Source organism: Myxocyprinus asiaticus, chromosome 22 (genome assembly GCF_019703515.2).
Source record: "Myxocyprinus asiaticus isolate MX2 ecotype Aquarium Trade chromosome 22, UBuf_Myxa_2, whole genome shotgun sequence".
Classification (NCBI taxonomy): domain Eukaryota; kingdom Metazoa; phylum Chordata; class Actinopteri; order Cypriniformes; family Catostomidae; genus Myxocyprinus; species Myxocyprinus asiaticus.
In genome coordinates, this window is record NC_059365.1 from 34988581 (window position 1) to 35011775 (window position 23195).

A 23195-nucleotide genomic window follows, 5' to 3' on the forward strand; every position below is an offset into this window, starting at 1 on the left:
ATACCAAGTACTATGATTTGCAAAAATTACCCTAAACAATTCATTGTTTCAATCAACAAGAAAATTATGTCTCTGATTCTGCGACGCTGAAATATTTGATGTTTTTCTTACATTTAAAAGTATTCCTTTTCTAACTGCTTTTGTACAATCCTGTAATTTTCAATGGATCTGTCTTGTATTAGAAATTAATCTCAGCACACCAGTAACAAACATACTTTTAAGCCTTACGTTCCTTGTGATGTTTTGTGACTACTGTAATGGCTGTAAAGTGAAAAGTTTTGAAATTAAACCACATCTACAAGGCTAAAGCAACCACTCAGCTGTTATTGAGAAAATGGACACTGATGTTGGCCATCACACGACATGACTTTATTTGAATAATGTAGCAAAATTTAGAGAACATGCTATCAAATGATTGCACTTAGCACATATTCATAACAATATACCATATACAGACAGTATAAGATATCTACAATCTGGCCACCAAACTGGCTTAGCAAGATCTGAGGTCTTTATTTGCTTGCTTTGATTTTACTCAAACCTAAGCCTAGCAGGATAGCCCCAGGTAATATTTGGCAGGGTTCACAAGCAGTGTCATGCTGTAGATTTGCTGTAAATTGTTCTGTTGATGCAATTCTTGTTTTGCTTAACTGTTTGCTTGTGTCGTTTTGTTCAAAGACAGGACATATGGGGGGGGGGGGGGGGGTTGTGGAGTGTGGCAATTGAGTTCCATTCTTCTGTATGTGAGAATATTAGATGAAGGATTGGGTTTAATTCAAAGAGTTCCATCATTAATATGAAAAAAGATATGATAGAAAATGAAAAACAATAAAGCAAAGTAAACATTGGACTTCAAACATGTTTGAATTACCGCTTCTTTTATAGTGCCATGAAAATAGTACATTTTCCATCCCAAAAGCTTTTTTCCCTGTCTTTATTTTTTTATTTTTTTTACAAAACTTGTATATTTCAAAGTACATTATTGGCCCTCCAATGCACACTGGAATTGTTAAACCACATTTATATTGACTGATTGATTAAAGTCATGGGTCAACTCTAAAGGTATTGAGGTAATTTGTGAAAGTTAGTAGAGTCTTTTCTCTTTTTGACAGGGCCAAATAAACAAATTTCAGGCAGGTGGAGGTTAAAGGTCTGTGGTGCTCATAGAAGGGTTTTCAAAAGTAAGACTGGGGCTCTCTGAATCTCTCTTTCTCTCTCGCTGGGCTAATGCAGCACCCAGAGGCTCAATGTAAGGAGATACATTCTCATATTCCTCATCTTCTTCTTCAATTACCTACCAAACCAACAAAAACATCACTCAATAACATAAACAAACCAATTAATATTATAAGCTTAAAGTTATGCAAATGCAGATGTGAACAAAGTCCTCAACATTTGCAATGCAGAAAATCATTTTACCAGTATTTTCATCTTATTTATCAGGAAAAATAACAAAACATCCTTAAAGGAATATTCCAGGTTGAATACAAGTTAAAGATAGGGTGTGTAATCCAGAGAGGCTAACAGTTAGCAAGCTAGCTTTGAAAGCATTAGAGACCGCCCTCGCTTCAGAGGTGTCTCCAAAGCCACGCCTCCTCTCACACATGAACACACACACGCTCTTGATCCAGACGTTTTATCATTGTAGAAGTTTCTAACACGGTCTTTCTTTTCTTGTTTCCTTTTACTGGTGGTTAAGGAGGAACATAAGTTAGCTGCGGTTCATCTTCCATTCTCGCACTCGCTCTGCACAGCATCAAGGTACCCGCGCTGATGACGTGTGATTGACTGCGCAAACAAGTTGCGCAGCGGTATGCAAATCTAGATTGACAGACAGGAATGACATCCTATCATTACATTCGGACTGAATGCAATGATTGATCGATAATTTTTTTAGTCCTGTCCCTTCCACAGAAGATTTAAGCTAAATCGACAGCATATGTGGCATAATGTTGATTACCACAAAAATAATTTCAACTTATATTGTTAATGTATTGTGCATATTGTCTATGTATTGTGGCTATACTTTTGAAAAAGTGAGTATTTTAACGTTTATGAATTGGCCCCATTCACTTCCATTGTAAGTGCCTCATTGTAACCCAGATTTTTGCTTTTTTTTTTTAAAGAAAAGGAGGGACGCGTCAAAATTAATTTTCGTGGTAATCACTATTATGTCACAAATGATGTTGATTGAACTTTACTTGTATTGAACCTGGAATATTCCTTTAAGACACATCCACTTTGAGAAGCAAAATGACATAAGATATTAAGTCTTGTTTTCAGAAAAATTTACAAAATTTAGTAAGGTTTAAGCTTAAAAAACTACAGTAGTTGCCAATGGGGTATGAAAAATAAACTTAATTCTAAGGGAAAACAAGTTTATTTTTTCACCCCATTGGCATATTGAAGTAAAATACATTTTATATTTGTCTTTGAAAAAGACAATGTCCCGAAACAAATTTTTTGAATGAGTACAAGTGACGATACTTTATTTCTGATATTCGTTGATACCGAGTTCGATGCCTGTTTTTCTTTTTTTTCTTTCTTTTTTTTTTTACTCCATATCAACAGATTATTTCAATTTTATCATCAAAATGGTGTTTAAATAAACAACTTATTTAAAACTTTAATCAAATGAAAATAGAACAATACAATTTCAACATAATGTTGTATTATTTTTTATTAAATGAAGTTCTTATATACAGAACTTCACAGCATAATCCAAAATACAGCATCGGAGTTATATTTTGTCAAATAAAGTGCATAAGAGCATCAAATATGTGAGATATTGCTTAAATGTAATACAATTACCATTGGCTTTAGTATTATTATTAATTATAAGTAGTAGTAGTAGTATTACAGTGAATATTACATAACTTTACAATAGTGATATATTTCTGTCATACTATTTTATTTAATTTTTTCATTTAAATTGAGCTTTTATTTTGAAGTGCTTCTATGTGATCACGGTAGCTTTTCAGTCCGAAAAAGCCAGCGCTACGTGACTCAAAGTGAATATTAAACTGCTAAAAGCCTGCTATTTAACTAAGTATGTACTCTGTATATGCCTCGTGCTACATATTGAATTTGCACTCTGTTTGCTGTCATCTGCAACACAAAAAGAATCTCACTAGGACATAATGTGATTAGAATTTGTGCGCTGATTGTTTACATAATGACTTTTGTACTTCAGATGGTATGGTTTTTGGTATCGGAGCTCTTTTTACGAGTACGAGTGTGGTATCTAACTGGATTCCGATACCAGTTTCAGTACTGGAACATCCCTACTTAATATCTATGTCTATTTACTTCTCATGAAAATATATCTTGTTTTAAGGATGTTTAGATATTCATACTGATAAACAAGACAAAAATACTGATTAAGAACGTTTTTTTGCAGTGTCTAAACAAGCATGCTTTTGCATTCAAAGTGGGCATGAAAATATGCTTGAAATATAGTATTTTTTATTTTTATAAAATATTTACCATCATTGGCATAGTGTCTTTTTCTGTCATGGTCATATCAATGTTGTAGTCCAGGGAACTAAGGCTAAAACAGAACACACACAACACACAAAATCAGAATCTCACAAAGCAACCTTTCAAAAACATCTTCTGTATGGTGACAAGAGGTCATTGTAAAATAAATAAATAATAATAAAAAAAAACATTACCTAAAAATACATTTTGGACAAGTTTGGTTGCTTGAAAGAAAACCAAAGACATGCTCCATTTAGCATGCAGTATAGCTTAGTGTGATTCTGAGAAACATGGGGTCACCAATATCACAGGAACAAGACGTTCATCTAACACTAATGCTTAATGTAAAACCAATAATCTAGATGCTATTATTCACAAGACAACATAAACAGATGGCAACTCTAATGGATGACCACAGAACTGTACTAAGATGTATCGTCGGCACATTTCCCTCTTTTACCACTGAAATCTGATAAACAATCCTAGATCAGATGGCAAGTCAGTTTTTTAATATATGATATTGCATTGTTCAGATCAGTTCAGAGCAGGTGCTCATGGAAGATCAATTGTTATATCTCATTGTCCACAGGCTGTAATTATGTGCAATCACACGCTGCCCGAGAGACCGGACAATTATGATACGTTATGAAATAAATAACTGACATGAGCATGACTGTTTTAGCTAATGCAGCACAAACTGACAATAGAATGACACTGAGAGATAAAAATGAATAGCTTTTGAAACTGTATAGCATAGATCAGTGGTTAACTGGTGGGTTGTGATACAGCCTCGGACAGAACGGAAAAAAAAAAAAAACAATGTTCAATTTCATTATATGCATTCAGCAATCTATATAATCAAACATTATTTAGTTGCAAAATGTATAGAGTTTTACAAGGGAGAAAATGCTTCATATACAGGTATATCTTTTTTTGTTGACATCAAAGTCTGCATATTTAATCAAACTCTACAGTATTTTGGTGCAATTTATCTGTCTTGGTATAAGCTAATAAGCTAAATTAGACAAATGGCAACATATACAGGCTGTGTGATGTGCCTCCATCCCTGAAAACTATGAACAAAACTATACAGAAATATGGCCTAGACCACATAAAAAAAAAAAAAAATTTTTAAAAAGTTTTAACAGTTTGTGTTTTGTGTATTACTGGCTTAGCAAAATATAATAAATTAATTATAATAAACTATAACATTGATTTTTAAAAACTTTTTGTTGTTGTTGTTGTTGCTGTTTTACTTTTGTAAAATTTTATAAAAAAAAATTTCAAATTTGGTACTGTGTTGGGTCACCACTTGATGTCTAATGTAAAAATAAGGTCCTGAAGCAAAACCAGCTAAGAACCACTGACAAAGACTTCAGTACAGCAGTATGAAAGAAGTGTGAAAATAATTTATCATACTCTATTTCATGTTAAATGTATTTCAGTTCCAACTCAAAGCTTTTTGTTATGAATATAAAATTTTATGTCTATGTCCAGAATAAAATAAAATGGTGCACTGTACCTCTCTCTGTCTGTGCTGGAGTCATCTTCATCAAAGCCAAGGTCTGTGGCTGTGTCAATATTCATATTCAGCACTGGGTTTGCTCTGTGGAATACATATCATAGAGGGTTACACACCAGAAGTGAGACAGAATACCTGTCCAGAATGATCTGAGATTTGGCCAGCATTTTTGTTGTGGCACTAAGGTACTGTAGCTAACAATGTCTATCTCACCCTTCTTTGGTGTATTTGTTGGTTCCAGGTACGACAGGCCCACTCTTCTGGTTCTCGATCACCACTGCGGATGCTGAGTTCATGGCTTTGGATGCCTTGAGTTTCCTCTTGTAGCTTGAGAATGAAAGAAACAGCAGTGTTAAAGGGATAGTTCACCCAAAAATGAAAATTCTGTCATCATTTAATCGTTAAAATCCTGATTTTCTTTCATCTTAAACTAACCTTTTCAGATGGTGTTTACTTATAAAACCATCATCATTGCAAACAGGATGGAATAACTTTTGTGTGTGTGCATTAGTGTTTGGGTGCACATCAAGAACATCTATTTTAAATCTGTTGAATCTGCTAAGAAGATTTGTGTTGTCTGTGTTTGGGATCCAGACAGAGCTGAGAGGTTCTTCTTTAACCTTGTGCAACCTCGCGTACACATGTGGACATTGTTTTTTTGTCTTCGCTATACGCAGTGCATAATTTAAATGAATTTAAACCAACTGATCTCAGTTCAAGAGACTTTGTGCTGTCAGTAAATGGTTAAACTTTAGACAAATGGAGTCATGAGACATGAAAACAACATAGCGCCGACCACAGCGGAGTTTGTATTTGGGAGAAATTTCAACAAAACTGCATCTGGCAAGAAACCCAATTAAGTTTTTACACTGAACCTGTTTGAGTCAAAAGATTAGAGTTTCATCCAATATGCCATTTTTAAAATTTGAATGATTTATCGTGAAATGCCACACTGCTAAACACAATGTACACTAATGTGTACTTTAGTGTATTTTTTCCTTAGAAATCCTACATTTATTGTACATTATCACATTGAGAATCCAAAAGCTGAAAATGTTGCTTCCAAAGGCTTTATATGGAGTCAAAGGCAAATAAGGGGAATTTCGAACTGTTCTGAGACCAGTGCAGACAGACAACACACTGGAGGTTAAGCCATTCAATAAATAGGAAGCAAGGGAGCATCCTATAGCTCTCTAAAATCCGACCAAAAGTTCAATTTCAGGCTGCAGATGATGTTTGACATGTTTGGCAGATATGGGACAATGGTAATCAGTATGAATTTATAAGGTATAATTTTATTTTAACATGGTTGGCAGTGATTGGATGATGCTGGCCATTACTTTGAATCAGAATTAATTATGCTAATATCTGATGGTATGCCTTTGACGCCTCAAAAATAATCGTTCTATAGCTTGGTATTATTTAAAATTTCACAACTTAGTCCTGCTGTCCACATATGTTGTCATCAATATTTATGAAAACTGCTTGCTCTAGAAAATGTTTTTTATTTTATTTATTTATTTATTTATTATTGGGCATGTTTATTAGGTTAGTTACTAATCAAAAAGGTAAATGGAAAATGCACACAGCAATCACGCTCAGGTCTCAGGAGGTTAATGTTGTCCATCTGGTACCTTGCTGAATGTTAAGAACAGGTTTGACAGGTAGGAACTTCACTGTACTGCAGTGTTGGGGAATAACTAACAAAAAGTAGCAACTGTACAAACCTAACTACATTTTTTAGTCTCAATACAGTAGCTCAGCCTTTTAAAATAGTGTAGCTTTTTGAGTTACAAGCTAATTTTTCCTTTTTTCCCAACAAACTGCTACATCACTGTTTATCATATAATATTGCATACACAGTCTTAAAGCTGAGTGTTGGAAAGTCTGATTTATTTTAGTGAATGGGATCATCTGGATGGTTCATGTAAATTAAAAAAAAAAAAAAAAATTACAGTAACAAATCTACAGTGTGTAGAAGTCCCTGCGTGGCATTGTGCATCTTTTTTTTATAGCAAAAGGTTTAGTTAAACACTGCTGTCATTCATTATGTCTTTGACTATTGTGACATTCAAGCATTTTTAGTTTTATTGTGTAAACATATCTGTTTAAGTTTAATGCTGTCATAATGTTGTTAGTTGCTTGTAGTGTAGCTAACTAGTTTTTTTAAAAGAGTATCTTACAACTTTAAATTATGAGTAGTTCATAGCTTGGCAAACTACAGTTTTAAAAGTATCTTCTCCAACACTGCTGCACTGAATAGTATATACAGTATATATATTTCCTTATACCACATTCACAAGATCTGCTCTACCTTCCAACTCCGAGCCCAGCTTTACTCCGCAGAGGCATGATAACAATGTTAAGCCATTCAAATATCACAATCTGCCTTAATAATGACTCAACAGGTCTTGTATAATGAGCGGTACACCAACAAAGATTAAAATGGCAAACCAACAGCACCATGGAAACCAATAGAAACCAAATGGCAAGTATTTGTTTACCCTGATAGAAACCAGAATGATTTTACTCTGTATTTTAATAGTTCTTACTTTCTTCTGATGCAAACAAGTGATGTGGTTGTTACAACCAGAACGATCCCCAGTGCGGCCACCAAACCAATCATGATGAATACTTCAATCTTGACCTCTTTTTGATCGCCACCGGTTGTTGACTGTTATGAAACAGAATGAATACAAACATTTTCATGCCTAATTTTTGGAACTTAATAATCAAATGCTTTGAAAAGGAAAAGTTTAAGGACTTACAATGCCAGTAAATCCAAACTGAGATAGTATGACTCCATATTCCGAATAAACTTCCTCTGAATTCAGAATTTTGTTTACTTCATCATAGCCAAGAGCTGTGCCATTTGAAAATACAAAGTAAGCCTCCAAAACTGTAACCTCATCAGCTCTGGAAAACAAATCCAAATAATTAAAAAAATAAAAACATTGAACTGATGCTACTTAAAGGCACAGTTCACTCAAAAATGACCTGTTTTCTTCAGAGGTACACAAAAGGAGATGTTAGGGAGGATGACATTCTTTTACCTTTTACATTCACTGTATGAAAAAAAAAAAAAAAAAAAAGAAATGCATTGAGTGAATAGTGATTTTCTAGCTAAAATCTTTTGTGTTCCAGGGAAGAAAGAAAGTCATTCAGGTTTGGAATAACAGGAGGGTGAGTAACTTTTGACAAAATAAAAAAATGTTGTTGAACTATTAATTTAAAGTAATAATAAAATAAAAAAATAACAGTAATTATGGTTAAACACTTAAGTTCTGTCAAGATTTACTTTTTATGTTTGGAGTCCCAGAGACATCAATGATTACTTAACCTCCATTTTTCCTTCAAATAATTGTAATAATTTGCACTGAACTTATAAAACCCCAGTAGACAGACATTATAAAAGCTATAGCTGTAACTGGAAATTAAACACATTAATACATGTTTTATATTAGTGGTCTATGAGACCAAAAACATGTGATGTAATATAACATCTATCATGGAAGACGGTTGAAGCGTGTTATCAACTTTTGCTTACAATCAGTAAGATTAGAAAGATTAGTAAGATTAGAAAAAGTAATCAAAGCATCAATGTGACACTTCAATGTTAAGCCTGTTTTTCGAGCTATTCAATGGCCTTAATTTTTAAGACCCCAATCAGAACATCGGGGGATAAGTGGCCTTTGTTGACCCTTTGCTATCTGTCTCAAAATCAGATCTATCTCAGATGGAAATTTCTATAATTCTGCCATAATATGGAAGCTGTTTGTCTAATCACTCCAGCACTGAAAAGAAACAAGATTCATGAGTGGGAGAATACAGGCTGACTTGGATCCTATATTATGATGTACACGCCATCTGCTGGATCATACAACTCACAACAATGAATGAAGATTCAACAATGCCTTTTCTTTTCTAACTCTATGGAAAATCCAGATATTATATGTTTATTTGTGAGAGTATGTGTGTATATGCATGTGTGTTTGTGATACTTACCTTTGCGTTTCCGACTCACTAAACACATTAAAGATGTGAACCGTTGCTTTTGTAGCACCTGCCAGAACTCTGAAATAGATATGAGTACACTTAATGACTTTCTTTTGAAAAGGACACTGTTTTTTTTTTATTTATTTTTTTTATGTATTTTCATTTCTGAATATAAGGACACATTAAAAATTAACCTTAAAGTGTTTCTTACCCTCTAATCTGGGGTAAATTCTCATTGACTTCTGATACTGATGACCTAAACCTGAGACTCACTCTGAAGGAGCTGTCAACTGTGAGAAGCTGCAAAATAAGGAGATTAGAAAGCAGAAAATTAACAAATGGATGGATGAATGAATGAATGAATGAATGAATGAATGAATGAATGAATGAATGAATGAAAGGTCCTACCTCAATCACAGAGGTGGAACAGAGCTTCACCTCAGCATTTGGGTTACATGCTTGCACCTCCACAATATACTTTCCCTCCTGGTCACTGGCCAGTGACTTCTGGGACCTGAATATTATAAAGGTGTTAAAATACTTTCTCCTATCCCAGCTTAATATGCAGAGTCAACTATCAGTAAGCCATTTGTAGGTTAATTTTCTCGAAAATTGTAAACACTGTGTCTGTGTTTTGCTACAAAAATCCTCCATCTGTTTTGAGCGACCCATCCAGCCCGACACAACAACAATGACTCAACCAGTCATGTGAGTTTGGGCCGGGACTATCTGTTTGTTTGATCAAGGGAAGATGAGGGAGTGTTCAAAAAGGCTGTTTGAAATTACACACATCAGCTTTAATACTGTATATACATTTCTCACCGTATATCTGCACTAAAAATTCCTGCAGAATCTTGCTGAACTTCAGAGTCAGCGTTGAAAAACAAATCCTGCGGGAAAGTCACATCACCGCTGACATACTCCACCTTTAAAACTTTAAAGTCAGTTATTCTGTTAACTCCTTTGTCTCTGTCTTGGGCCTTAAAAGGATAAGTGGAAACAAACCCAGTGAGAACACACGCATTGTATTCTGACAATTATGTCACAGTGGAAAAAAATTATATTACAGTATTACAGTAAAGTGTACATAAACAGTTAAAGTAAACTTTTATACTCACATAAACTTTGGCGACTGATGAGCCCTTCTCAACTCTTTCAAGGAGTACAACTAGAGAAACAGAAATATGTTTACAAATTTGTGCAGTAGTTTAGGTGCAATTAATGATTGTTGGTTTAAAAACATGTCATATAAATCTATTTAAAAACATAACATTTTCATGGATCTCATTGATTAAATAAAAAAACTAAATCCTATTTTTGTTTACCATAGAATTCCTGCAGTGTGATGAACTCTGGTGCATTGTCATTGATATCCTCAATATTAATAGAGACAACCCCTACAAAAGGGCAAACAATATTTTAATGCACTTCATTAACACAGACCTCAATGAATAAAGGAACTTAATTGAACCAGTCTATATGAAAATATGTAAAATAATTTTGTGAAACACTACACTTAAAAGATGAAGTGTGTAATTTTTTTTAATATGTTAAAATACTTTCTACTATCCCAATTTAATATGTAAGGCAACTGTAAGCCATTTGTAGATTGATTCCCCCAAATAGTGTAAACACAGTAGCTCTGTGGCGTTAACAAAACATTGCTCAGATGGTTTGAGCATCCCAATCTGGGGTGTGCTTCCGTACAACACTGTATGATGCAGCATTAGGTAGTCACTATTTAACAAAAATTAACTAGCTAATCACGACTGTTTTCCGAAACCGTAGTAACTATGTCACACATCCATTGTTCAGTCACCAATATAGAGCTGTCCTTTATGACTTTACACAGTGGGAGACTTAATAATTTGTGCGTAATTTAAATTATAATAGTTCATTTACACGTAGGCTACACCACAAAGCTGTTTAATGTGCAAAAGCTGCTGAAGACAAGAAAGCGGCGTACACTGTGTTATTCTACAGATAAATTGCAGTGCAATAGTGGGGTTTCCCTTTACACCAGACTTCTGGATTCCACCCCCATGCACTCCAGCACATACGCACATGCTCACTCTTTAAAAACATAGAAGAATGCCACTTATGCATTAACATGGACACATAAGCTGTCTTCACAGACACTGTCTACACAGAAACCATGATTGTTAAAGTGCTTTCTCTTAACAGCCTTTTAATCCCTTAAATGGCTGCATACACGTTTGTGGTGTTTCAGAATGCCGCTTTCTGCAAAATCCCAGATAAGCCGTTTATTAAAGTGCATGTAAATGTGGTCAAAGTCTTGACAGAATAAAATATATTTATGGAGTAAAAGACAAAGAAGCCTTAATGAAGTGAAAAGATGTCCACACAGCAAACCAACAGGGAACTATGCTTCTAAAGACAGGTAAAAGTGCTGTAGTTCTAAACACACAACTTTGCAATGCTGTTTATGAATGTTCATTGGAACTACAGTTTCAGGAAACACCAAATCGTTAAACTTTGTTAGTAAAGATGAAACTTGCAACCATAGTTCACTAACGATGGTTTTGGGAAATGCACCCTAGCCCAACATAGCAACACTGGCTCAAACAATGGCGTGAGTATGAGCCGGGACAATCTGTTTGCCCAACCAGTGACAGACAGGGGAGAGTTTAGGAAATGTTTGACATTATTTTGGCAATTCTGTTTGGTGATTAGCAGATTTTACACTCTTCACTTTTTACAACAAAACATACTCTGAAAGAAAAACAAGGTTCAGCACAATTAATTTGAGAAGTGTTCCAGGTTCAATACAAGTTAAGCTTAATCGACAACATTTGTGCCATTATATTAATTAGCCTACCACCAAAAATATTTTTGACTTTCCTAACCCTCATTTATTGAAAAAAAAAAAAAAAAAAAGAAAATTGTGAATGTGAATGGGGCTGGTCCATAAACGCAACATTCAAACTGTTTCAAAAGTAAAGTCACAAAACATAAACATTATACGTTGTAACATGATTTTAGTGTGAAAGATCACTTACTAACATTATCAGTGCAAAGTTATATCCAATATTAAAACTCTGTTGCCATGACAATGTAACGGTGGTAAACTCTGTAAACTGGTAAATGTCATAACCCCGGTAAATCCCTGATTTTATCACATTAAAATAATGTTAACAAGTTTAATGTTTGTCTTGTGGCTATACTTTTGAAAGTGTGTATTTTATTGTTTATGGACTAGCCCTTCACTTCAATTGTAAGTGCCTTACTTTAACCACAATTTTCTTGTAAAATAATCAAGGGACGAGTTGAAATTATTTTTTATGGTAATCAACATTATGCCAAAAATGCTTTTGATTGATCTTAAGTTGCATTGAACCTGAAACATACCTTTTTAATGTTGGACCATAAGGAGCAACAGAACTTACCTTCAGTGCTGTTCCTTCCCTTCTCAGTGAAAATATCTACCACCATAGCAGTCAAGAACACTTGATCACATTTCTCGTAGTCGATAACGTAGTCAGGATTTGCTTTCACCTCACCATTTTGATAAACTTTAAACCACTCTTCGGGACACGGCCCTCTGGTGGCATTGCATTGGCATTCAGTAGAAATGAGCTCATATTGAAGAGAAAAGTTTGTGTCTGCATCAGAGCCTTTGATTGTGCTCAGTGTCTCTGGAAGGCTGGTGTTCTCCTTAACATTCAGCATCAAGCCAGCTGGGAATACAGGCGGAGTGTCGTTAACATCCTCCACCACCACTTCCACTGTGGTCACAGCCTTTTTCTGACCTAAGTCCGAGGCCTCAACCTTTAGAGTGTAAGTCTTACGGTCGCTTTCATAATCCAGCTCCGTAGATGGATCCACTGTTATGTTACCCCTGTAGCCTTCACTGAAAGGCTCAGAAAATAATATGAAGCTTCCAAAACCACCATCAATGATGTTGAAGAAGATGCGGTTATTGAAGTCTGTTTGGTCAGCATCATGAGCCCTGACAGAGCCAACCAATATTCCTGAAGAGGGGACAACGAAATGATGTCAGTGATTACTAAATATTTCCAACATCATGTAGGCTCTTGTAATTGTTTAAAGTCAAAATGAAACTAATTTCAGTACATGAAAAGCACAACAAGATACTTGCCTCCTTCACTTTCCTTCACGAGAAAAGTATAGTCAGGATCAAGGTATTCTGGAGAGTTGTCATTGACATCCTGAAAAAAATTGAGAAAAACTCAGCAAGTCATAATCTCAAAACATTTGAGTTGTTATTCACTGAACATTGTCCCCTGTGGCATAGTGCTCAAAGCAAATATGGTGGCCGGTTTGATGTCAGTGATGTTTGGTCACTACACAAGTGAGAACCAATGACATTGATGTCATTGACCGCCAACTTTAGGTGATGTGTTGAAAAGGTACCATATTTAATTTGAAAGCAACAGCAGAGGTCAAGATTTTCAGTGAATGATTTAAAATTTCTGGTCATCAAATAAAGCTATTGTATAGTGAAGGTGTGATTGCTGACTATGACTGCTGTTGTGCATAATAAAGAACCGTGTGAAGATTTAGGATCATGAAAAAAAAAACAATGAAATGAAGGTAAGAAATAATGACAGAAATACAACTATTTCTTTAACCCCATTTGTAATGCTGAGGAACTCACATGAAATACATAAAATATTCCATGTTCAACACAAGTTAAGCTAATTCAACAGCATTTGTAGCAAAATGTCAATTACCACAAAATTATTTTGACTCATCTCCTTTGCTTTAACCTCATGCGACCCTGCGTCCACATGCGTGGATGTTTTATTTTGGTTTTGCTATATGCAATGCATAATTTAAATACATTTTAACCAAATTAATACTTGTAATAAACTCAGACTGGAAATCGGGTTAGAATCCATTATGCAGAAGAGTTTAATGAACAAATCCAAATCAGAAGGCTCAAACGTGGTCAGTATAACAGGCAGTGGTAGACAACAGGCAAACAATCCAATAAGGTCAACTAGACAGAAATGGTCATCCAGAAACATGAATCCAATAAACAGGCAGAAGATCATAACATGTGGCAGAATGAGAATACACTTGATAAACGTTGGTAAGGCAGGTGAACTGGCAATACTTTGCAATATGGGAGTGTGAATGCATGGCTTATATACACACACACACAAGACAAACAGGAAGTGACATGGCAGGAATTGATGTGGCAGGAAACAGGAAGTGACAGTTCATAATTCAGGTGAGGGCTCCCTCTGGTGGACGGGAGACCATTCCAACATTACAGGATACAGGGGCTGTGGTGAACTTGGTCTTGAGTGTTTCGAACACTGTTTGTGCGGAGTCAGTCCATTGCAACTTCTTGGGTTTACCTTTCAGGAGGGAAGTCATCGGGCTGCGGTGATACTATAATTTCTAATGAACCGTCTGTAGAAATTTGCAAAGCCTAGGAACCTTTGTAGTTCTTTGTTGTGGGACGTGGCCATTCTGTAACTGCCTTGATCTTTGACATGTCCATCTCCACTCCTTGGTGACTGGTATTGTAGCCTAGGAAAGTAGTACTGGTGGTATGGAATTCACATCTCTCAGCTTTAACATATAGTTGGTTCTCTTGTAGTCGAGTTAGTACGGTCTTCATGCGTTGAATGTGTTGTGCTCTGGTTTGTGAGTAAATAAGGATGTCGTCTATGTAGGCGATGACACATTGGTTTAGGAGGTCATGGAAGATCTTGTTCACGAAGGACTGGAATACAGCTGGTGAGCTGGCAAGGCCATATGGCATGACTTGGTATTCATAGTGCCCCCTTGTGGGGGGCAAGGCCATTTTCCACTCATCTCCTTCTCTGATTCGGATGAGATTGTATGCGCTTCGGAGGTCTAATTTGGTGAAAATTTGAGCGTCACGCAGTTGTTCCAGGGCAGAAGGAACTAATGGCAGTGTGTATCTATACTTAACCATCACTGAATTGAGGCTGTGGTAGTCAATGCAGGGTCTGAGACCGCCGTCCATTTTCCTCCACAAAGAATCCTACTGCAGCAGGGGACGTAGAAGGGCGTATGAAGCCTGAAGATAATGCTTCCTCAACATAATTTTCCATAGCCTGGGTCTCAGGAAGTGATAGTGGGTACACCTTACTTTTATGAGGAGCTGCATTGGGCAGGAGTTCGATGGTGCAATCCCAAGGACGGTGAGGGGGAAGTTGGGTTGCCTTGGTTTTGTTGAAAACTTCAGCAAACTCTGCATATTCCTCTGGAATCTTGGTTTGAACTTTAACATCGGGACTTTCTATGCTGGTGGAGACATGGCAGAGAGATTTCAGACTGGAAGCAGTGTTGTTGACAATAACTTGACCACTTGATGAGTTCACCTTGTGCCCAGGATATGTTGGGATTATGTACGGTTAACCATGGGTGGCCCAGGATGATTTGGTTCTTTGGGGAGGATATCACATATAATGAAATCTTTTCAGTGTGGAATAGACCAGTTCGTATATGCCTGTTCCTAGGAGTTCATTGTCGATGGCTGTTATTTTGATGGATGGGGTTTATGGTAAGGTAGGTATACTGAGTTCTGTGATGAGTTCATGATGGATCAGATTTACAGCTGCTCCAGAATCTACTAATGCTGAAACATAGTTATGACTTCCATTAAAATCAGTCGTTAGTGGTAGTTTGAACTTCTGCCTATATGGAGAAATCCCCTCACTCACCTCATTGCTGGAGGTCTTGGTTTTATTGGGGCATGCAGCACATTGATGACCTGATTGTCCACAGTAAAAACACAGTCTTTCGCACAGACGTCGGTGGCATTCCTCTGGTGACACCCTGGTATATCCTACTTGCATGGATTCTGGTAGTTCTAGAGCCGAATGACTGAATGAGGCGATTGGTGGTGAAGAGGCTTGAGACATTTTTGCTCAGGGATTATTTCAAATTAAATTATCCAACTTGACAGCCATGTTGATATATTGAGATAGGGTGGTAGTTTCATCTCTGCATGCAAGTTCCACTTGTAAATTGTGGTTAAGCCCCTCATGGAAGACCGACTTCAAAGCAATATCATTCCATCCACTTTGAGTGGCTGGTGTACGGAATCGAACAGCATATTCAGCAGCTGATTGTTTTTTTCTGGCGTAAGTGTAACAGTTGTACAGAAATATCCTGCCCCCCGCTGGATATTCAAACACATCAATTTTGAGAAATAATCATACGAGGACTGTACCGGATTGTCCATGTCCCAGACAGCCGATGCCCAATCCAGTGCTTTTCCCGTGAGTAAAGTCATCATAAATGAACACTTAGTTCTTTCCAGATGAAAGACCTCAGGCTGATTGGAGAAATATCTGACACTGGCGTAAAAACCCCTTGCATTTATCCACTGAACCATCAAACTTATCTGGTAGAGCAAATCTTACCGGTTCAGTTCTTGTAGGTGGAAGAGATTGAATATAATGAGACAGATGTTCATTAGCGGCACGCAAACTGGCGAGTTGAGTTTGGAATCGCTGTAAGACTCCGCTTTGGTAGTCAAAGGCTGCTTGAAATTGTGACACTTCTGCTGGATTCAGATCTGGCGAAGTATTCTGTAACGAACTCAGACTGGAGATCGGGTTAGAATCCATTATGCAGAAGAGTTTAATGAACAAATCCAAATCAGAAGGCTCAAATTTGGTCAATATAACAGGCAGTGGTAGACAACAGGCAAACAATCCAATAAGTTCAACTAGACAGAAAGGGTAATCCAGAAATGTGAATCCAATAAACAGGCAGAAGATCATAACATATGGCAGAACAAGAATACACTTGATAAACACTTGGTAAAGCAGGTGAACTGGCAATACTTCACAATATGGGAGTGTGAATGCATGGCTTATATACAAGACAAACAGGAAGTGACATGGCAGGAACTGATGTGGCAGGAAACAGGAAGTGACAGAGTTCAGAATTCAGGTGAGGGCTCCCTCTGGTGGATGGGAGACCGCTCCAACGTTACAATATTTTTTACAACAATCTACACTGTCATTTAATGGTTAAAATATTCATTACAAGTTGCCGAACTGAGTCACGTGACATAACAACATGACATCAATTTCTGTGAAAAGCTTCTACAGGCGCAGAGCCAACAAAAGTGCCTCTGGTAAGAAACCTCTTTAAGTTTTTTCATTTAAACCTATTTGGGTGTAAAGAGTAGCGTCTCTAGTTTTGTTTGATATGCCGCTTTAAAAAAATCATAAATTTTTTCGTGCGTCAGCATGCTGATAAACATGTTGTCCACATATGTGGATTTTGGGACATTATTCCCTTAAAAGTGGAAAAACTTGTTAGTTGTTTTGAATAACTTTCAACATAAATATATATGTTGGTAATTTTGCTTCATTTTAATATTCATTTTGTTATTTTTATTTTGTTATTACTGTACAATATGGTTCTATTCGTTAACATTAGTAAATGCATTCCTATATTTACTGTGCATTATCACATTGAGAATCAATGGGTTTATCAAAAAGCTGGAAAGTGTTGCTTTCAGAGGCTTAGGAGTTAGGATGCAAATAAGGTGCATTTTCAACTGTTCTCAGACCAGTGCAGACAGATAACACACTGGAGGTTAAGCAATTCACTAAACAGGGAGCAATGGAGCATCCTATCACATTCAATCCAAACTTGCTATCTAAGTTTAGTTTCAGGCTGCAGATGATGTTTGGACCACTCAACATGTTTGGCAGACATGGGACAATAGTAATCAGTACATAGATTCAGAATGTATCATGTAGAATTTTATTTTAATGATTGTATGATGCTGGCCATTATTTTGAATTAGAATTAATTAAGCTAATTTCTGATGTAATGTCTGTAACGTCTCAAAAACATGAATAACCAACACTCCTGGAAACATAATAAACAATTTTATGTGAAAACAAATCTGACATTCTATAGTGTGGTATTATTTAAAATTTCACAACTTAGTCCCTCTGTCCACATATGTGGACATGATTTTTTAGGAAGAATAATTTTATTTATTTATTTTTTTAATTATTTTATTTATTTATTTATTTATTTATTTGCTTGTTTATTGGGTTCTACTAGTTGCAAATCAAAAAGGGAAATGGAAATCCACACAGCAGTCACGCTCGGATCTCAGGAGGTTAAAAAAGCAAAAATCAAAGTTACAGTGAGACACTTACAATGGAAGTTAATTAAGCCAATTTTTGGAGGGTTCAAAGGCAGAAATGTGAAGCTTATAATTTTATGAAAGCACTTACATTAAAACTTGTGTATTATTTAAGCTGTAAAGCTATTCAAATTGTCATTTTTAGGGTATTTCTATGGTTGTTTATGGCATTATGTTGTCATGGCTACAGTGTTGTAAAATTGGATATAACTTTTCACAGAAACAGTTAGTAAGCAATTTTATCACAATAAAATCATGTTAACACGCATATTGTTTACGTCTTGTGGCTATACTTTTGAAATGGTGAGTATTTTAATGATTTTTTTTTTTTATCCCCTTTTCTCCCAATTTGGAATGCCCAATTCCCACTACTTAGTAGGTCCTTGTGGTGGTGCAGTTACTCACCTCAATCCGGGTGGCGCAAGTCTCAGTTGCCTCTGCTTCTGAGACAGTCAGTCTGCGCATCTTATCACGTGGCTCGTTGTGCATGACACCGCGGAGACTCCCAGCATGTGGAGGCTAATGCTACACTCCTTGATCCACGCACAACTTACCACGTGCCCCATTGAGAGCGAGAACCACTAATAGCGACCACGAGGACGTTACCCCATGTGACTCTACCCTCCCTAGCAACCGGGCCAATTTGGTTGCTTAGGAGACCTGGCTGGAGAACTTGCGACTCCAGGGGTGGTAGTCAGCGTCAATTCTCGCTGAGCTACCCAGGCCCCCAGATTTTTGCTTTTTTTAAGAAAAGTAGGAACAAGTAGTAATTCATTTTTGTTGCTATAAACATTATTTAAAAAATGCTGTTGATTAAGCTTAACTTGTAAAGAACCTTAACAATAACACATAAATGCGGCATTCTCACCCCAATGTTGATGCTGACTGTGGCTGTTGATGACAGGGATGGCATGCCCATGTCTGAAGCAATCACCTTCAACTCAATCACACCATTCAGCTCAGGGTTAATGGCTTCACGGTCCAATGGGCCATTGTTTTCAAGCAACCCAGAGTTCAGGTCTATGGTGAAGTTGCTACTGAAAGGGCTGTCCTCAATGTGATACTGGATTTGGCTGTTTGGTGTTTCTGGTTTATCTCCATCTCTAGCCTATGAAAAATTAAATCATACATTGTGAAACCAGGTCGTAGAGCATGACTTCCATGATGACTTATGGGCCATTCACACCAATTGTGTCTTTGAATCCATCTATGCTGTTTTTCAAATGTTTTTCTATGTAAGCTTATGCTAGATGGATGTCTTTGACCACTGCGCTGCATCCAGCGGCCTTTTCAGTGTCTCGCGCAGGAGCGGCAAGTTTTTTAGATGCCGTGTCAAGTTAAAAAGAATGTAAACTTTTAAAAGTATGACTTGAAACACCTGAGTTCTGTTGTATTTGATGCTTTGTGTCTAGCTTTTTTTAGCGGAAGAATGCCATTCAGTCTGAACAGCTCAATAGAATTACAAATTACATTTATTCACTTGGCAGACACTTTACTCTAAAGCAAATATCAGTGCATCTAAGGTATACATTTTATCAGTTTGTAAGTTCACTGGGAATCGAACCCATGACCTTGGTGTTTTAAGTGCAATGCTCTACTAGCTACAGAAGCTACAGAAATAAAAATATCACATCCATTCCAAAACATTGTAAGACGATGAACATTCACACAATCTCAGCTCATCACTAGAGATATCTGAGCCGCATTCTCAGTCACTCACTTACTATTATTACACCTATCAAATCACCTGAATTTGAAGCTCCAGGTTTTGATCTTCTTGTACAAATTCATTGTAAACATCTCTGTTCATCTCTGGTGTCTGGTCATTAATGTCCTGAATGTTGATCACCAAAACAGTGGAACCAATCTTGCCATCTGAATCTCTGGCTTGCAGTGTTGGTGAGTAGGAATTGGTGCCCTCCCAGTCAAGAAGAGCTCCATTTTTAACATAGACAGTTCCATTATTCTCATAGACGTCAAAGAATGTCAAGCTGGAAAATGAAAGTACATACAAGAAATGAAAGAAAATATTATCTGAAGCTGTCAACATCTCTTGTTATGGCTTGTATTATTAAAATGCACTCAACACATCTGTATATTCTGATTCAACCATCATTTTAAGAGTTTGAAATAACTGTTTAGATATGTAAAAAGCTAGTTAACACTAATTAGTCACCTACTACTGAGTGCTATAAGATTTTTTATTCAATATACACATAAGAAAGAAAAATAAATTATCTTAGACAGCAATGAGATTAAACTGAGATGGAATGTAGACTTCAGTTGCTGAAGTCTGCTGCTTCTTATATTTTTTCCACTCAAAAAATTCAGAAGTGATCTCAACAGTGCCTCAAACTGTGCTCTAATTTGTCAAGATACCAAAGTCTGCAATCAAAAGTCAGAGATCTCAAAATGAACTCCAACATCTCTAATAAAAATCTTCCGAGAACAAATGATCTGAGCTCTGCAATCAAAATTAATTTTATAGCTCTCTTACTGTATGTCAGCAAGTCTCATTTGTGTCTATTTTTATTCCTCCCAAGAAATTTTCGGAGAAACATCTGAGACAAAGTTGATACTTGAAGAAAGCATAACTGAAAACTGAGAATTTAAAGAGGTCATGCCATGCCTTTTTTTTTTTTTTTTTTACTATTTATGTGTTCCTTGAGGTTCACTTATAATTATAGTAAAGTTTATGCACAAAAAGCAGTCACATATTTGTAACACAAGATCATTTTCCACCCTCATTTTGACCCTCTGTCAGAAATGCTCAGTTTTGGTGCTGCTTCTCCTTTTAGACTTGACAGTAAACGGCCACTTTCATGATTGTTTCTCTGCTCTTGACTAACCTGCAATCTCTACTTGCCACCTCACTGCTCACCTCTATTGGACGTGCTACGGAAGGTAAAGCAGGCGTTGATATGTTGTTGTGAAGGTGGTCAGATGCAAATGTCTACCACAGTGTGACATCCAGGGATGGGCAGATTATTTTAAGAAAGAATTCTGGGATGATTACTAAATACTCTTTCTTAAATGTATTCAGTAAAGTATTCAGAATACATCACATACAAATTAACGTATTCAGAATACAAGAATACTTTAGAATACAGTTTTTTAAAGGCAAGGCACAATTGGAAAAATTACGTGTCATTATTATCTTATCTGAACCGCAATGTCTCCACTTTTAAATAATCTAAGTGAATCTGAATAGCTTTCTTTAAATTAAATATGGAGTTGGACACTATTTTTTTTTTTTTATTTTCTTTATGGAAGGCAGAAGACAAACAGAAGGCAGTTTGTGGTCAACTACAATATTGTAATATTTTAACAACATGTTAATCTTTTTCTTAACCCATTATTTGATTGGACTGACAAAAAATAATACATTTTGACACAAAATTAGATCAGAAATGAAAATAAACCATATTTATTTTCAAGATGATAACTGGATGCTATGTGGAGAAATTAAACAAAATAGTGAGATGCAGTATATTAATGATTTTAACTAGGCTTGCTTGCATATTTCCATATTAAGGCCTATACATTATTTTTGATGTTCTTTTTATTACCAACACTTTTATTTTTGGGTGCTTTTGATTCTTTTACTCATCCTTTATTTTGTTTTGTTTTGTTTTATTGTTGTTTTATATTTTTGTGAATCACTTCATATGAGATTTTTTTATTTTTATTTTTATTTTTTAAAGTAAGTTATAAATATTAATATGCCAGTATGTTACAATACGTTTCACAATGAACTAGCCTCCCATACATCTATAAACCACATATTTTAAAGTAGTTATTTACACAAGGTTTTTCTGTCGTCTTTTGGACAATGATCAACTTCAAGTATTTTCCCCTCTTTCAGTCTTTGCAGTACTTTCTCCCATATTTTATTTATTCATAGTATTATTGTCGTTAATAACTGCTGTTTCTCAACAGTTCTTATTTGTCAAGTTTCTGATGTGGACGTGATTCAAATGCTTATCGAAAGCTGTCCTTATTTACTCTGTCTATATAATAAATGTATAAATGGATTTTCACAGCAACAGTTGTGGGAAACATCATGCACGAATGTTATTTGACACTAGTGCAGTTGACAGCATGCTGATTTTCTTGTCGCACCAGTTGAAATATTTCAACGCAGCCGAAGCTCAGATCGGACCCAAAAATTTCGCATCTGGAGATGGTCTTAACAGCATGCAGTGAAAAGGCGGCTTTGTGCTTTGTGCCATGCGGTTGCTAGATATTCAACTTGTAATGAATAAAGTTAACGTAGTCTAACCAAATTATAACAAGCTAAGTTATTCAGCAAAGTGTTCAGCAACATACATGCTGTCCGGCACCAATTTGTAAGTGATCTTGCCATCATCCAAGGCATCTTTATCTGTTGCCTGTCAAACAGAAACATAAAAGAGGGTATGATCAATCAGTCTAAGTCACCACGACATGGAAAAACTGAAACTTCACTATAAAGTGAAGAAGATGTATTTACTGTAATGGTAGCCACAATAGTTCCATCTTCACAGTGCTCGTTAACAGGAAAGTCATAAAATTCCTCCTCAAACTCAGGAAAGTTGTCGTTTACATCATTGATGTTAATGGTGACAGTGGCTATAGAAGAGAAGTCAGCACTGGCATCTGTAGCAACAATCTGGGTAGATAAAATAAAGCTTTAAAATTTAAGTGCACATCACATTTTGATACTACAGTTCTTCAGATAGAGAGTGCAACAGTGACAGATACATGTAGAGCCAACTTTTTCAGCAACCTTGGTTACAGAAATATTTTTCCAATTCATTTTCTCCATAGGGAGAAAAAAAAACTTCAGTAAAGAGTTTTAAACCATGAACTAAACCAACCAGCTCTGAGATGAATCACAACATTACAAAATTTGATTTGGCACTTTGTTTCACTCCCATGAACTATTTTGAATGACGTAATTTATTCAGAAATTACAGTACATTATTGAATTATAGTCAGTGTTGGGTGAAATGAATTACTGTAATTAAATTACTTTTTCATTGAGAAAAGTAAGGGATTACTCTTAATTTT

At 36.0% G+C, this 23195-nt stretch overlaps 1 protein-coding gene across 1 annotated transcript in view; it reads right to left on the minus strand.

Moving 5' to 3' along the window:
* Nucleotides 1-9: 9 nt before the first annotated feature.
* LOC127412952 (cadherin-related family member 2-like) overlaps nucleotides 10-23195 on the minus strand; it is a 32385-nt gene continuing 9199 nt past the window's right edge. The window contains exons 14-31 of the mRNA XM_051649686.1: nucleotides 22636-22794; nucleotides 22473-22534; nucleotides 19891-20134; nucleotides 19012-19251; nucleotides 13119-13188; nucleotides 12406-12990; nucleotides 10324-10395; nucleotides 10117-10166; nucleotides 9821-9978; nucleotides 9407-9512; nucleotides 9210-9298; nucleotides 9008-9076; nucleotides 7771-7918; nucleotides 7555-7676; nucleotides 5216-5329; nucleotides 5003-5086; nucleotides 3487-3550; nucleotides 10-1294 (exon numbers count right to left, since the gene is read on the minus strand). Coding sequence (XP_051505646.1) covers nucleotides 1145-1294; nucleotides 3487-3550; nucleotides 5003-5086; nucleotides 5216-5329; nucleotides 7555-7676; nucleotides 7771-7918; nucleotides 9008-9076; nucleotides 9210-9298; nucleotides 9407-9512; nucleotides 9821-9978; nucleotides 10117-10166; nucleotides 10324-10395; nucleotides 12406-12990; nucleotides 13119-13188; nucleotides 19012-19251; nucleotides 19891-20134; nucleotides 22473-22534; nucleotides 22636-22794 — 2586 coding nt within the window. The 3' untranslated portion in view covers nucleotides 10-1144. The remainder of the gene's footprint in view (nucleotides 1295-3486; nucleotides 3551-5002; nucleotides 5087-5215; nucleotides 5330-7554; nucleotides 7677-7770; nucleotides 7919-9007; nucleotides 9077-9209; nucleotides 9299-9406; nucleotides 9513-9820; nucleotides 9979-10116; nucleotides 10167-10323; nucleotides 10396-12405; nucleotides 12991-13118; nucleotides 13189-19011; nucleotides 19252-19890; nucleotides 20135-22472; nucleotides 22535-22635; nucleotides 22795-23195) is intronic.